This window comes from Nothoprocta perdicaria, unplaced genomic scaffold (assembly GCF_003342845.1).
Source record: "Nothoprocta perdicaria isolate Ctin4 unplaced genomic scaffold, notPer1 scaffold_355, whole genome shotgun sequence".
In the NCBI taxonomy this organism is placed as follows: Eukaryota; Metazoa; Chordata; class Aves; order Tinamiformes; family Tinamidae; genus Nothoprocta; species Nothoprocta perdicaria.
Genome location: NW_020455594.1, coordinates 298,285 through 313,941, shown reverse-complemented (window position 1 = coordinate 313,941; position 15,657 = coordinate 298,285). Strand labels below are relative to the sequence as shown.

At 42.5% G+C, this 15,657-nt stretch overlaps 1 protein-coding gene across 1 annotated transcript in view; it reads left to right on the top strand.

The window, feature by feature from the left end:
• LAMC1 (laminin subunit gamma 1) overlaps positions 1-15,657 on the top strand; it is a gene marked incomplete at its 5' end in the record, with an annotated part of 64,148 nt that overhangs the window by 45,044 nt on the left and 3,447 nt on the right. Inside the window, 21 exons of the mRNA XM_026044251.1 lie at positions 902-1,090; positions 2,776-2,893; positions 3,009-3,107; positions 3,211-3,347; positions 4,228-4,350; positions 4,443-4,632; positions 4,920-5,032; positions 6,450-6,671; positions 6,790-6,978; positions 8,372-8,617; positions 8,965-9,118; positions 9,593-9,735; positions 10,488-10,666; positions 10,913-11,069; positions 12,005-12,210; positions 12,681-12,760; positions 13,228-13,365; positions 13,563-13,707; positions 14,259-14,408; positions 14,823-14,937; positions 15,254-15,453. Coding sequence (XP_025900036.1) covers positions 902-1,090; positions 2,776-2,893; positions 3,009-3,107; positions 3,211-3,347; positions 4,228-4,350; positions 4,443-4,632; positions 4,920-5,032; positions 6,450-6,671; positions 6,790-6,978; positions 8,372-8,617; positions 8,965-9,118; positions 9,593-9,735; positions 10,488-10,666; positions 10,913-11,069; positions 12,005-12,210; positions 12,681-12,760; positions 13,228-13,365; positions 13,563-13,707; positions 14,259-14,408; positions 14,823-14,937; positions 15,254-15,453 — 3,293 coding nt within the window. The remainder of the gene's footprint in view (positions 1-901; positions 1,091-2,775; positions 2,894-3,008; positions 3,108-3,210; positions 3,348-4,227; positions 4,351-4,442; positions 4,633-4,919; positions 5,033-6,449; positions 6,672-6,789; positions 6,979-8,371; positions 8,618-8,964; positions 9,119-9,592; positions 9,736-10,487; positions 10,667-10,912; positions 11,070-12,004; positions 12,211-12,680; positions 12,761-13,227; positions 13,366-13,562; positions 13,708-14,258; positions 14,409-14,822; positions 14,938-15,253; positions 15,454-15,657) is intronic.

Here is a 15,657-nt window from a genome sequence, read left to right as displayed (position 1 = left end):
ACGGACTTAGACACTGTATTCTGCTAGGAAGGCTGGGGAATAGTGCGCTTAGTTCTTGATAAATGATACACACCACTGGCTGAGTTAAGGAAAAGGCTAGCCTGATATCTGGAAATGTAATGACAGATCTGTAAACATGGGATTGGAACATGTTGTGTGCGTAATGCCTCCATACCTTTGCATTTTCATGCAAGTATGGAATAAGGTATGCAGAACATCTGCACTCAACTTCCTACAGAATTTTAAGGTGGCAAGCTAAAGCTATAGGTAAAGAAAATAGAACTGAAGCTTATCAGCGAAGATTTTTTTCATAGGATTGCTATTAAATGCAAGTATCCTTATGGAACTCTGTCATAGACCCCTAGGCAAGAGTATTCCTTTCCTAGAGAAGAAAGGGAGCAAGCTTTCGGAAAGAGATGTGCGATAGAAACATGGACTTGCACTTTACTGGACACAGGATTTTTTCTTTTTTTTTAAAATATTTTTTGGCTTGCTGGGGTGTAATCAGCTTTTAAAAAGCTGATCCCAGCATCCAGACGCTTCCTCTAGCACTTGAGATAATTGCTTTTTAAAAATATTTCGTGTAGCTTTGAGACTATTGCAACAGATCTGGACTTCAAATACCTTATTTCTACAACTGAATGCCAATTTTTTTTGTGTGTGGTTTTTTTTTTTTTTTTTTTTTTTTTTTCTTTTGGTCTTGTGTTACAGACCACTACTCCTGGTATTTATTTTATGGGGAAGCTTTTTCAGACAAAGTTTTCTTCCTGTCTGACCTTCATGTGTTCTGATAGGTCCCAGCTGCCTGGTCAAGGCCTGTAGCTTTGCTTGACGGAGCAGTGAAACCCTTGCGTTGTTCTTTCTTTTTATTTCTTTTATTTATTTGTTTTCTTCCCCACAGCCTGCAATTGCAATGGGAGGTCGCAGGAATGCTACTTCGACCCCGAGCTGTACCGCTCAACAGGCCACGGTGGTCACTGTCTAGGCTGCCTGGAAAATACAGATGGGCCCAACTGTGAAAGGTGCAGGGAAAATTTCTATCGTGTTGGAAGTGAGGAGGGATGCCTACCATGTAATTGTAATCCAGTTGGTAAGTAGTCATAGACATTTTTCTGCCTTTAAACTTCCATGCACAAAAAGCCCTTCTCTGTTACGTTACTGACTTGAAACTATGCTGTCAAAAGCTTTCTTCTTCCTAGAGATGTTTGTGGGATTGCATTTGGATATAATTATTTCAAGATATGATGCAGGTAAATTAAAAAAAAAAAATCACAAGGCAGATGGTTAACCTCTGCAGTATTGACTACTTCAGATGTGTTCTACAATGGGTTTTTCTTCTTGTGTATCTGTTACCCTGGACATAGCATTAGAGACCTTATTTAAACTCTTAATAAACAAGATGATATGAGCGCATATTTCTGAAAATGGTTCATGCTTAAGACCTATTGTGAACTGCAGCAGCATCAATATTTCCTACTCTGTATCTAAGAACTATAAATATAGACCAGTGAAATATTAAAAGAGAAGGGTGGGGGATAACAGAGTCAAGTCAAAATATGTAGCTTAAATTCCTCTAAAAATCTGACATTAGAACAGGCCTTTAGTAGTCAAGGGAAACAATTGACTTGTATAGAGTGATCCCATAACTCCCTCAGTCCACCAGCAAATAAGAATGAGGCCAAAAAAAGGGTGACAGATATGATGTGAGTTTCCAAAACAGAGTAGCTGGAATAAATAATTGCTTGCAGCATGCCCTAAAAGCAGTCACTGAGAGCTCTGGCATAATACATCTCCTATCTAATTTGGGAAGGGAGCTCTACAGTTGTAAAGTTTTTGACCAAGAAAGGCCTCTTTCTTCCTCTGTCTGCTTACCCGGATCCTCTTGTTGGGGCCTTATTTTAAGATGCATTTGATTGTTGACTGTTGATTCAGCTGAGGCAGCCAGGAAAGTGGGTGGGAAGAGGCAAATGAAGAGAGAAGATTTCTCAGGTATTTAGGGGCAGATTTCAAAGGGCTTGATAACTTGAACATCAGCTTGCATCATCTGGGTGCACTGGTATTCAGTGTGTATTTGAAGCTCACTGGTTTAAGGTGATTTCTTTATTTGAGTACTGTTTTTTTCCTTAAACAATTGTAAGCTTGACAGCAAAGAAGATTTGAACTTCGTCTGYATATGGTAAAGGTTTTATGAGTTCTTGTGTCATAATAGTGCTGTCTGGTTTAATCCTCTTATGACTTTTCACTTTGCTGTAATCTTTTTAAGAGTGGGCTGAAGTGGAAAAAAAGATTCTTGTATTTTAATACACTTTTCTCCTGTTAGTTAACTCCTGCAGTGCTGCCAGTTTCTGGACAGCCAGCTGAATCAGTCTGGGATAAAACAGTCTGTCTACCAAGGGTTAAATAAGTTTACTTTTTTCTTTTTTCTTTTTTTTTTTTTTTTTTTGGTGTGCAAGTCCACTTGTATCGAGTACTACTATTGAGAAAGATACCCTGCCAAAAATTAGTTTTCTAATAGAGCTTTTCAGGACTAACAGCAGAACTCTTCTTCCTCAGAGGTGGCTGTCTAGTCCAGCTTGGAAATCAAGAGAGAAAATTGGAGTATGAGAGGTAGATGTCCGAATGCCTTCTGGCATTCATGGTAGGCAGGGAGAACAAGGGTTCTCAAGATGATGATCTCAGAAAAAGTGTGTTGGAGGAGGAAAATAATAATAAACTAGTGCAAAGGTAGTAGTGAGAACAAAACAGTACAGTGGCTCTGTTCTGCTTTCCCCACAGGCTCCCTCAGCACCCAGTGTGATAGCTACGGTCGATGCAGCTGTAAACCTGGAGTGATGGGTGATAAATGTGACCGCTGCCAGCCAGGCTTCCACTCCCTCTCTGAGGCTGGGTGCAGGTAAGAGGGACTGCTGCTCTGAGACAAAGAAACTGTTCTCTAAAAGAAAAACTTTTTTTTTCTGTGATTTTCCTTTGTGATTCTTAATGAACATTGTTTTTCCTGGCTTCTTCAGGCCCTGTTCTTGCAATCCTGCGGGCAGCACAGATGACTGCAACATGGAAACAGGACGATGTACCTGCAAGGACAATGTCGAAGGATTCCACTGTGAGAGGTGAGTTTCTCTTCCTGTGGCTTGTTTTGAAGATTGAGAATGGTACAGGCAGTGGCCTGTAATAAATCTCATGGAAATGAACCCTTTTCCGTCACATCTCCAGATGTAAACCTGGATTCTTCAATCTGGATCCATCAAATCCACGAGGCTGTACTCCCTGCTTCTGTTTTGGACACTCTTCAGTCTGCACCAATGCCATGGGCTACAGTATCCACAGCATAACTTCCAACTTCCAGTTTGGTAAAATTGAGTTTTCCTTTGTATTTTAATTTGGACTGTAGACTCATGTTACAAATAAAACCTTTCTCTTTGTGTAGCACTTTAAACTGATTCCCCAGGGAGGCATAGGTCTCTTCCAACCTCACCCATCTTTTCTCACAAGTGGTGAGTTCTTACTGAAATCAAGAGCAACCTCCCGGTCTTCAACAAGTTTATTGACTTAGGAAAGGATGAGTTCACAGGTTTGACATTAGGCGTCTATTGCACATTGTGTCTACATACAGAGAACAGTTGATAAGATGTTGCAGGTGTAATCCCATTGAAACGAAATGGTGGAATTGAGGATGTGTTCTCAATTCTAGAACCAAATCAGGAGTTTATAATGGAGAAGGATGATAAATGTTTTAGATTTTGCATTACGTGACTGGATAAAATAACTGTTTCTGGTTCTGCAAACTGAGCAAAATTCTTGCATCTATACAGCTGCTTTTATGTTTTCTTATGCAAGAATACTTCTGTGTAATTTGAAAAGAATTCTCTTTAAAAATCCTTTGGAGAACAGCTTCAAGAAGGCTGATACTTCTCAATTAGAGATTGAAAACCTTCATTTAAATACTGGATGTTTTCAGGTCTTACCATCCATTTTCAAGCTCCTTAGAAATCATAATTCTGAAAAGTAGTTGCTATAGACTCGAAAATTTATAGGGTTTATATCTAGGTATGAGCTAAAATTAGACAATCGATATTTGCTGTCCTTGCTCTTYAGCAGTTTCAATACTATCTCTCCAAAGTCAGTGTAAAGAACAGACTAGTTCTCTGTAAGCGGTGTATGTTACAATGTGAGCGATCTCTGTAAGACAAGTACTGCAGGAGTGTTGATTCTTGCACATTTGATTTTCAGGCGAGGATGAGTGGCRTGCCGAGCAACGCGATGGCTCAGAAGTCGTACTCCAATGGAGCCCAGAGACCCAGGATATCTCTGTTATCTCGGACAGCTATTTCCCCATGTATTTTGTTGCACCACGTAGGTCATTCAAGAACTGAGATTTTCTGTGTTTTTTTGTTTGCAGCCCTTCAGTTCTGTTGTCTAATTGTAGGGATGTGTTTGTGTTTCAGGCAAGTTCTTGGGTAACCAGGTTCTGAGTTATGGTCAAAACCTGACCTTCTCCTTTCGGGTTGACAGACGGGACACTCGTCTCTCTGCAGAGGACCTGGTCCTAGAAGGAGCTGGGCTGAGAGTATCAGTACCTCTCATTGCCCAGGGCAACTCCTACCCCAGTGAGAACACGGTGACATACGCTTTCAGGTGAGGGGACTTCCCACGCACTGTGACAGCAAGGAAAGAAGGGCCACAGCTGGACTCTAGCTCAAGATACACTCTGGGCTCCAAGCTCTTAAGCAAACAAATAGCATTAGTTTTAGCTCAAAAGAACAGTGTTAGCAGATAAATTTGAAGCTTGCCATTTAGTAGCATTGCGTAATCATATGCAAAGTGTGTTGTAATAGCATACCCTTGTTGCAAATGATGCTCTGAAAGGGCACAGCTGTTAGCATGTGAAAGCTTTGAAAATAACGTGTGACTCTTCTCCATAGGCTCCATGAGGCCACAGATTACCCCTGGAGGCCTACTCTTACAGCATTTGAGTTCCAGAAGCTGCTTCACAATTTGACCTCTATCAAGATTCGTGGCACATACAGTGAGAGAAGTAAGTTGCTTAGTAGTGTGTTGCAAACACACTACTAAGAGGAGAGGAGGGGACCTAGCTGTCCAGTGCTACACAGAGAGGAGAGGAGGGGACCTACCTGTCCAGTGCTTCAGAGTTGTTGTCGGACTTGGTCATAAGTAGCTATTGGAATTTGTTTGACCAAGTCTGTATTAGCTGCTTCTCATCTGACCTTTCTGYCTAACAACTTCTGGGGCTTTTGGATTGGAGCAGTGAAAAAATTACTGTCTTTGAGAGTCTTGAAGCTAAGCTTTCATCACCTACTGATCTTTCTCTTTGGAGCAGATAGGATTCTTTCCTGTGTTCCCCGGTCAGTCGCATCCAGGTCCGTAGAAATGCAGAATCCAGAATCCTGAAGGAAATGGTAGGAGAGATGTAGGGAATCTTCAAAATATTTTTGGACATGGAACAACTGTCTCCATCTGTTGCCTCTCGGCATGRCAAATGGCAAGAACCAGGTCCTGAGAGCACTGCATGTGCAGAACTTCATTGAAAGTTTATCCTATAATGAGGATTTATGAAAATTGGGCACTAACGAGAGGCAAAAGTATCCATGTCTTCAGGCATTTGTTCAGAAGATCCTTCCTCATGCAAACAGATACAAAAGAATGACTTTGCGCTTCAGGAAAATGGGGAAGCTACAAGTATTTAAAATGGAAACTCTTTTTAAAAGAGGAATGTAGGGTTAGGAAATGGAAGAGGTGTGCAGAGCAAGCTGTCTCGTGAGCATTGCAGCTGCTACCAGTATGCAGGGCTGAGGTTCTGTTCCGCACTCTAGAGCAACTGCACATACACAAACATCCTCTGGTAGTGTAAACATCAGTTCTTTTGGATCCAGACACAGCTCTGTGTGAGGGGATGGGCTGGAAGGAGGAAGGGTTGCTGTACAATGCCGAAGAAAGGAAAGGTCTGGGGAGGGAGTTGAAGAGTGCATCTTGAGGCATGGTGTATGGAAGCAGTGTCAGAGAAGCTGCAATAAATATGCTGGAGAGTTAGTCTGTCCTCTGTATAAAAACATGAAATATTCTTGGTGTTTCATTTGGAAATAGAAGTCATATGTGTGCAAAATGTAACATTTTAACTGATGATACTTACTCTTACACATTCTGTTCTCAGCCTCCTCCTTTGTATTTTATGGAGCATCTTTGCTAAGCTGCCCTCTCTGCTTGCTGCCTTCCCTTGTTTAAAGGAGCTATCCATGGCTTTCTTGCCCTGCACTTACCCTTTGTAATCTCTGTAGCATCTCTTCTTACCTGTGTCTACTTTCCYGCAGAATTTTACTAGTTGATCTTCTGTATCAACTGCAAACATGTTTGTCTCTTAGGCAGTCCAGTCTTAGGTGAAACAGTGTGAAGGGCCCATGTGGTTACCGAGTGTTTGTCGTCCCTTTCCCTTACAGGTGCCGGCCACCTGGACGACGTCACCATCACGAGCGCKCGCCCGGGCCCCGGCTCACCTGCASCCTGGGTGGAGAGCTGCACCTGTCCTGTGGGCTACGAGGGGCAGTTCTGCGAGCGCTGCTCCCCAGGGTACCGGAGAGAGACGCCCGGCCTTGGGCCCTACAGCCCGTGTGTGCCTTGTACCTGCAACGGCCACAGTGAGACTTGCGAGCCGGAGACAGGTAAGACAGGCTGACAGGACAGGGAAGGGAGAGGGGCTGCTTCTTGTTCCTGCTTCATCTATGTCAGATGAAGACAGTGACCAAGGAAAAGCAAAAAAATTGTACCTGTCTATTCTAGGTGCATGCGATTGCAGGGATAACACAGCAGGGTCTCACTGCGAGAAGTGCAGCGATGGATATTACGGCGATGCCACGGCAGGCACTGCCTCAGACTGCCAGCCCTGTCCATGTCCAGGCAGCTCGAGCTGCGCCGTTGTGCCCCGCACGAAGGAGGTTGTGTGCACCAACTGCCCAACTGGCACTACAGGTGTGTTCTTTGTTTAGAAGGGCTCTTCAGCACATCTCACACGCSTGTGGAGATGCTTCTTTTACCAATTTCACTTCTCTGAACTGCTGTGAGTGGTACTGAAAGCTGCTGTGTCTTCTGATTCAAATTCCATTTGCTTCTCCCTTTCCCAGCTTGATTTTCTGTTGTGGATAAAGCCCTAGGTTACTTGTGCTCTTTGTATTCTGCTCTTCTGAATGAAAGAATAGTAAAGTTTTTATCTTYATATAGTCTGAAAACTTCTGTGCTACATATGTGAGCTATGATAACTTCTAATATGGCTTTCTTCGTTTTCTTGAGTGAGGTAGGGGCGGAAAAMAGGATGCATCTGAAACAGCTAGGAGGGCAGCTCAGACTGAAAGGAAATTAGAAGAGGCACCTCCCCTTTGCCAGGCTGACTGGCACTGTGGGGTGGCTGCAGTGGGGGGGTAACACTGTCCCTAGGAAAAGGAAAGAGACTGTAGTGACTCACAAATACTGGTCAGAAAATACAAGATGGAATTCTTACTCTGTGGAATCAACAGTTCCACAGAAATATGTGTGTGCAGGTCCTGAGTGGCATATTTTTTTTCTTAATGAAAAATCCTGCAGTTTGGGTAAATGCCTGAATTGTTAGAAAGAGCCTTTTGTTTTTCCTACAACCAGCAAACAGAACTTGAAATGATTGGCAGCTTCCAAGCTTTTCTGTTGGATTTGTGCTTGGCATGAAGGAGTCCAGAGTACAGAATACCTTTAAACACTGAGAACAAGTCCTGTATCAGGCACAGAAGCACATCATCCCCAAGCACCTGGGAATTTCCTTGTGTGTCTTTGCTTTGCGAATCAAAGCAGMGTCTAGTCTGTGAAGGTCATTTTTAATAAGCTTTCTGTACTTCTCTTTAGAAGATTCTTAAGAGGTGGAAGGGATGAAGGTCACCCTTTATTACAGAAAGGAACAGAATTAGGAAACTGCTCAACGAAATGTTTTGGTACCTGCCCAAGGAGGATTTGGCAGATTGTCAGGCTCCCATGTGGGATTGTTTGGTTATCTTGTCAGCAGTATGGCTTCTGGTAGCTGTAATGCCTCATGGAGTTCTGTCTGCCTGCTTTGACTTTTAAATTAATGATAAATTACGGCAAATAGGATTTAGTGTGGATGTGGGATGGAGATAGAGGAGAATTTGAAGTATTTCATAATGACCAAAGTTCCAGTTCACATAGTGACACTGAAAAGCAATCTCTGCTCTAAAGATTGGGCAGAATTTGTCTGTAGACCCATGTACCTTCTTCTTCCTATCCCAAAGATAAAAGGAAATATGCCCAGGAGTTTCCCTTTTCAGAAGGGGATGTAAAGGGAGTCCAAGTGAGTAGCGTGTGTGTRTGTGTCTCACCCCAGGTAAAAGATGCGAACTATGTGATGATGCCTATTTTGGAGACCCACTGGGTGAAAATGGTGCCGTGAGGCCTTGCCGTCTCTGCCAGTGCAATGATAACATTGATCCCAATGCCGTGGGCAACTGCAATCGCCACACGGGGGAATGCCTGAAGTGCATCTACAACACGGCCGGCTTCTACTGTGACCGCTGCAAGGACGGCTTCTTTGGGAACCCCTTGGCGCCCAACCCTGCAGACAAGTGCAGAGGTAAGTGTCTTTCATCTTCAAGTTGTCTTTTTCCACCCAATTGTTTSCCCCCTCCATTGTTTTGCAGTGATGTGTTAGTTGCAAGGTAATGTTTTCTTGCTGTATTGAGGTGTGTGAAGAGTAATTAATGGTTTATTATGGTTTGAGGATTGTAAATGTCTAAAATGCTTGTACTTGTAGCATACTTATGGCCATCAAAATGAAAATATTGCTCTATAGGGTCTGGGTGGCAGTTGTGTTTGTATTCCCATACTTTGAGGCCTCTATAGAGGACTCCAGTTAAGCAAGTACTAAAATCACAAGGGACTTCTAATTTTATATGGGATTTTTTTGCCTTTTTCTTGCAGCTTGTCACTGTAACCCCTACGGCACAGTGAATCAGCAGACAAGTTGCAATCAAGTGACTGGGCAATGTGAGTGCCTCTCGCATGTCACCGAGCGGGACTGCAGCGCCTGCGAGCCTGGCTTCTATAACCTCCAGAGCGGTCACGGCTGTGAGAGGTAAGGCCCACCTGGGCTTGTGGCAGAGCRTGTGGCTTGGAGTAGCTGCACTTACCTGGTGCAGGAGAACTTCTGCACAAGAAGTTTTACAATTTGTTTTGAACAGGTGTTTGTCATACATTAGYGGTTCTCCTCATGAGTGCTGCTGAGGGTTGGGAAGAACAGGAGTTAAGGAACAGCTATGATGGATGTACAAAAAGTCCAGTTTATAAATAGCTTTAAATCTGTGTTTTAAATAGAAAAGTATCATGTGATTGCTTTATGGTTGGTAGCAGGGACTCTTGAATTCCATTTTTAGTTCAGGCACTGAGTGACCTTGTGCAGTTCAGACTCAGTGCCTTGCTTTCTGCATCAGTAGAGCAGAAAAAGCAACACTTGCTTTGTACGGGAGATTTTCTTGCTGATCAGAGCTCTTGGACAGGTGCTGCATGCACATGTGCAGCCTGTGATGTGCGGTTCTCTTCCCTTCCCCAGGTGCGACTGCCACGCGCTGGGTTCCACCAATGGCCAGTGTGACATTCGAACAGGGCAGTGCGAGTGCCAGCCCGGCATCACAGGGCAGCGCTGCGACAGATGTGAGGTCAACCACTTTGGATTTGGCCACGAAGGCTGTAAACGTAAGTTTGAGATGCTGGGACAAGGCAGACAAGGGGTTTTGCACAACCAACAAAACTTTCCGCTGTTTCTGGGAACATAATTCTGTTTCCTTCCTCTGTTTTTGGAAACATAATTCCTTGCTCCACTACATCTGTTTATCACAACAGAAGTTGGCATTTTATATCCATTTTTGTACCCTGAACAGTAAAATACTGTCTGTGCAGCAACTTATCCTTTTGATAAATCTATGTTGTTATGCTTTTTATTTTTTTATTATTTAAAATGGAAAGAATTCTGCTTATGTTAAGTTTCTGCTGCTTTTTGGTGCAGATATTTGCTACGCGTSTTGTCCTATAACAGTCCTGTTTTCTGAAATTTCTGTATATTTACTCTGGAAATGGCCTTAACTTCAAGATAAGTCTCCAGATATAACAGCTTGTAAACATGATATAAAACAGTATTGCCCAAATTTTATTTCTAATATCCTTGCTCTTACAGAGCATAAAAATCCATTGCAGTTTATTTTACGATTTAAAAGGGTAGAAAATTTAAAAACTTCCTCAGAGATGCAATAGCAAGACTACTAATGCTATCTAATATGAAGTTAATATTCTAAGCAGAAGACATTTACTTCTGTGTGTGCAGCAAAATGCAGATCAGGAGAACGGCTGCAGCCTTGTTCTGGYGTCCTAGTGCTTTTACAGAGCACAGCCTGCAGTTTAGGGTATTTCTGCAGCTTCTCAGGTTTGACTGAGATGTAACTCTCGTGCAGCATGTGACTGTGACCCTGAGGGCTCCCGCTCCCTGCAATGTGGGGAGAATGGTCGCTGCGAGTGCAAGGAAGGCTTCGTGGGGAACCGCTGTGACCAGTGTGAGGAGAACTATTTCTACAACCGGTCATGGCCCGGCTGTCAAGAGTGTCCCGCATGTTACAGACTAGTAAAAGACAAGGTAGGAGCGTAAATGTGAGTGTTTGTCTCCTGCCATTGTCACCATGGTTGATGAAGAACAGTAGAGTGTGCTTCTGGTATTTCTTGCTGTTGGTATGAGCCCCTGTTATACCTGCTTGTGCAGGGATTTTTTTTTTTTTTTTTTTTTTTTTTTTTTTTTTTTGGTAGAGTCTGAGTGACACTTGCTGTGAGCAGAAGGCCTTAATGCATTTTGCCCCCTTGTCTTTTCTCTGACGCTTTCATATAGGTGGCAGAACAGCGAGAGAGGCTGCAAGAGCTGGAAAATATTATAGCAAATCTTGGTACAGGAGAAGAAACTGTGACTGATCAGGCTTTTGAAGAGAGATTGAAGCAGGCGGAAAGGGATGTTATGGAATTGCTCCAGGAAGCACAAAACAGTAAAGGTAAGCTGAAGAGATCAAATGTGGAATGACATGAAACTTGCTCTTCACTTGATGTTCCTGCTCCCTTAGGATGCAGAGCGTTTTATTTCAAAAATATATTGTGTATCAGGACAGACGGATATTTCAAATACCACTGAGACATTACGCATTACTGTCAAAACAACAATGATGTGTTTTTCCTTGATGCTCTCCTCAGTGGTCTCTAATATAAGCAAAATAAAGAGCTGCCTCTAGCTCTGTATGGAGAAGACACTTTGTTGTTGTTGTCGTCTCTTCTCTAGACAGAAAAGAGTGTTTTTTTTTTTTTTTTACTTATTCTCTGTATAACCATTGTATAACCAAGCTGAAGGCTTTTGTAGAAGATAGGTATGTGTCTGTGTGCTTTTGCGGCTTTCACCAGTAGCTTAAGCTGCTTACAGACTTTTCCAGAAGTCTTGAGATAGTGTGGGATATAATCAGTGATCAGAATGAAAGCTTCAGAAACCTGCTGGCAAGCTTAGTTATCCCACCAAATTACTTAGTGTTCTGAAAAGTACTATTTTGATGCTTAGTAGCAATAAGCTACTCATCGTAGCTGTATGTGTTTCAGYTCTTGAGAGCTTTGTGCCCCCTGCCTTTGTGTGTGTGCGCGTGTGTGCGTGCGCGCGTTATTGATGATAGAGACAAAACATGTTTCCGAACACAAAATTCCCTGTCAGTATTAAAACACAGCAGGACTGTCATCTTGGTGGTTAATGACTTTTCATTTCTTGGGCACATTCTGATGATGACTTTGTTCTCAGGCTAGCTGGCTGACTTACTAAATGGTTTTTCTAGTCCTCTCTCAATAGGAGATTAACCTACCAACATGCCGCCAGCAGTTGTAAGCTACTGCTGTAACTTCTCTTCCTTCTGCAATTAACTCTGCTTCCTTTGTTTTGTGTCATACGCTTCAGATGTAGATCAGGGCCTCATGGACCGCCTCAAAGAAATCAACAGCACCCTGGTGAGTCAGCTCAGCAGGCTGCACAACATCCAGAACACGGTGCGGGAGACAGAGGGCCTGGCCGAGCAGGCCCRGGAGCTGGTGGCGGACACYGAGGACCTGATCGGATTGGCTTCCACGATGCTTGAGAAGGCAAAGGTGGCAGCTGCCAATGTGGTGAGTGGGCTGGGGATCTCTGACGTGACAGCCTAGAGCCATCCCTTTCTGAGGGAAAGCTATTCTGTGCTCCCTGCATATACTGTTTAGTGTGTGCATGTGTGTGTGTGCACATGCTCTTGTAACAAATCTGCTAAAGAAATGCCTATTCTTCCACTTAAGAACATGTAGGATTAGTTTGAGAAAGGTAGATGGTTGATGGTCTCCTTTTTTAAATTAATTTATTTAATTTTAGCCTCTGCTCAAAAAAATCTAGTTAAAATGTTAAAACATCCGAAATAGCAAATAGTTGGTTGCAAGGGGTAACTGATGGAAGCAACATGGACTTAAGAAAGATGATATGGGGAAGTGCAAAATGTTAGATACCTCTCTAAGCATTTAGATCATGGCAATGAATATTTAAAATACTGATGAAAAAAAGATGAAAGAACAGTTTTAAGAAATGTTGTGATTTTTTTTTTTTCTTTCAGTCCATTACACCACCGGAATCCAGTGGTGACCCTAATAATATGACTCTTCTGGCGGAAGAGGCCCGTAAACTGGCTGAACGGTAGGCCAAGGCAAGATGTGATGTTCATAGCCCACATCAAGGGCACTGWTTTTTCCTGGAAAAGGGAAATGCAGTTTCATTTGCTTGATGTGAAACACAGTTCTTTTGGCTGGATAGGCAACTGTTTGGTATTATTTATAAAATGGCTTTCCATTGCTGTAAAGGTGGTGTAGCAGCCTGGGGTATGCAACTGTACATGAGTAAGAATGAAGATGAACATTAGACATCCAAACTAAAGAGTGTAAAACTATAGCTGTTCCTAAATTTATGGCAGTGCTTTACTGGATGCTGTGGGCACTGTTGGAGAAATGATGCATTTTGTTGCTGAGACTGCTTCAATTGTAAATATTTTAGCTGCACGAATCTGGATAAAGAAGGGAAAAGTAGGAGAATACAAAATGTTAGAACTGAGAATAAAACTGCTAATTGATAATTTTAATGGAATTATTTTTCTTCTGTAACACTAGGCACAAACAAGAAGCTGATGATATTGTGCGCATAGCCAAGGCAGCAAATGATACTTCCACCGAAGCTTATCAATTGCTGCTGAGGACCCTGGCTGGAGAGAACCAAACTGCAGTTGATATTGATGAGCTCAACCAGAAGTGAGTCAGTAACGGAAAAGAGGTTTTATTTCCAGAGGTTAGGAGGAGAGAAGAGAATTGAGATGTGTTTTGTGACATTAGCACTTAGGGTTTCATGAGAGTTATCTTTCAGTATTTTAGCTTGTCTATTCAGTGAGTATATTTAATTATACAGAGAAAGAATCACAATAGTGTTTTTTCCATTTTTCCTTTTTAAGGTATAATCAAGCAAGAAACATTTCTCGCGATCTGGAGAAGCAGGCAAACAAAGTGCTTGCGGAAGCAGAGGAAGCTGGCAACAAGGCCTTGCAGATCTATGCTAATCTCACCAGTCTGCCCACTGTGGATTCCACAGGCCTAGAGGTAACCTAGTGAGACGTGTTGTGTAACATGGCCCAAAGATCAGTGATGCAAGTGTTAAAGCACTGTGATAAGATACTGCTTTGCTAATGTTTTTCTGCTTAAGGATCATTTGGGGAACTTGTGTGAATATGTACACAAGGCACACTTACGTACTTCARCTTCTGCCTGCCTGCCTACTTCCCTCTGAAGTCTCTGAAGGAGGAAGGATAATGTCAGATGTTACTTATCAAACATCTTGGCTGAAACTAAAAAGTGCAAAAACTTCAGTGTCACCTAAAATCTGCAGATTTGTTCCCACCCCTTTGATATAACAGTACAATAGGTTATCATATGTATGAAGGTGTTTCCATTCTCCATTCCCTTGYGATGTTTGAGGCTCTGAGGGCATCCAGGATGCAGAGTTGTAATTCTAGTCATAAGAGAAAGGAAATTACAGTAACAACTGTCTGTTTCGAACATGAGGAACTACAGTGGTTTGTCACTTGTTCAAAAATTCTTTAGTGTTATTAATACCCTGAAAATCTACCTTTGTTTCTGATCTCCTCACGCAGAATGAAGCAAATAAGATTAAGAAGGAAGCAGAGGAGTTGGATCAGTTAATTGCAAGGAAGCTGAAAGATTATGAGGAGTTGAGAGAAGACATGAAAGGAAAGGAGCTGGAAGTAAAGAACCTCTTGGAAAAAGGGAAGACAGAACAGCAGGTCAGTTGTGTGCAGGGTTTTCTTCTCTGGAAAAAAAAAGATGAAGGCAAGGAAGTAACTGACCATATAGAAAACATTCAGGCTTATTCAGTCTTAGTGCTGTTTGTTACTTATGAGAATATTTAAAAGCCTCCTGGAGAGGAGATTCAAAAAGCTAATAAAAAATAGYGGCCTTGAGGCTATATTATGAAGTTAGGGATGTTTGCTAGGTGCACTGTCGTGTTTGTGTTCAGGACAATGTTTCTAAAGGAGCCAAATGTACATAGTTTCGGAGGAAGTATTGCCACCAACGTGAGGATGCCTACTCTTTTGTATTGCATTGCTGTTTCAGGCTATTTAGATGATGCATTTTAATATGCTTTAGATGGCTGTTCCTAAGAGAGTAAGACATTGATATAGGTCATGTCTTTCYAGACTGCAGATCAGCTCCTAGCTCGAGCTGATGCCGCAAAAGCTCTGGCTGAAGAAGCTGCTCGGAAGGGAAATGGCACGTTAGAGGAGGCCAATACCATTCTCAACAACCTGAAAGGTAAAGCGAAAGCACTTGCAATGAATCTTTTGATTTTGTGTGTGTATTTTTGTTTAGTTTTTTCCTTAGTTTTTTATTTTGTATGTTTTTGACACCATACATGATCATTGTTTCTGCTGCATGGTCAGCTTTCCACATATGCTGACATCAATCCTGCTTTGACCGCTTCTAAGAGAACAAATGTAATAACATTSTCATATCCTGGTTTCCTTTCCTTCCCTCTCACTTCAGGATAGCTTAACCTGGGTAGCTTGGCCAAAGAAGCATCCCAAGGCTCTTTTGAAGCAAGTGATAAAATTGTTTTGCCCTTTTTCAGATTTTGATAAACGTGTGAATGATAACAAAACTGCAGCTGAGGAGGCACTGAAGAGGATTCCTGCCATTACCCAGACAATTGCTGAAGCCAACGATAAGACGCGGCAGGCGGAGCTGGCACTTGGCAATGCTGCTGCTGACGCCAGGGAAGCCAAGGCTAAAGCAGATGATGCTGAGAAAATCGCCAGCTCTGTTCAGAAGGTGAGTCGCTCGCAGCTCCGGAATCAGCCCTCCTGAGGTGTTGCCATTTAATGGGTACATTCCTCTATTCCTAGTGTGTGCATACATGTTTTCCTGCTGAGCTGTTGTGAAACCTACYGATGTTGAATTGTGTTTGAACTTTACAACACCTCAGGGAATGCAAAATGTGGCATGATAAGAAATTGGTGCGTTGTGATGAAAAGA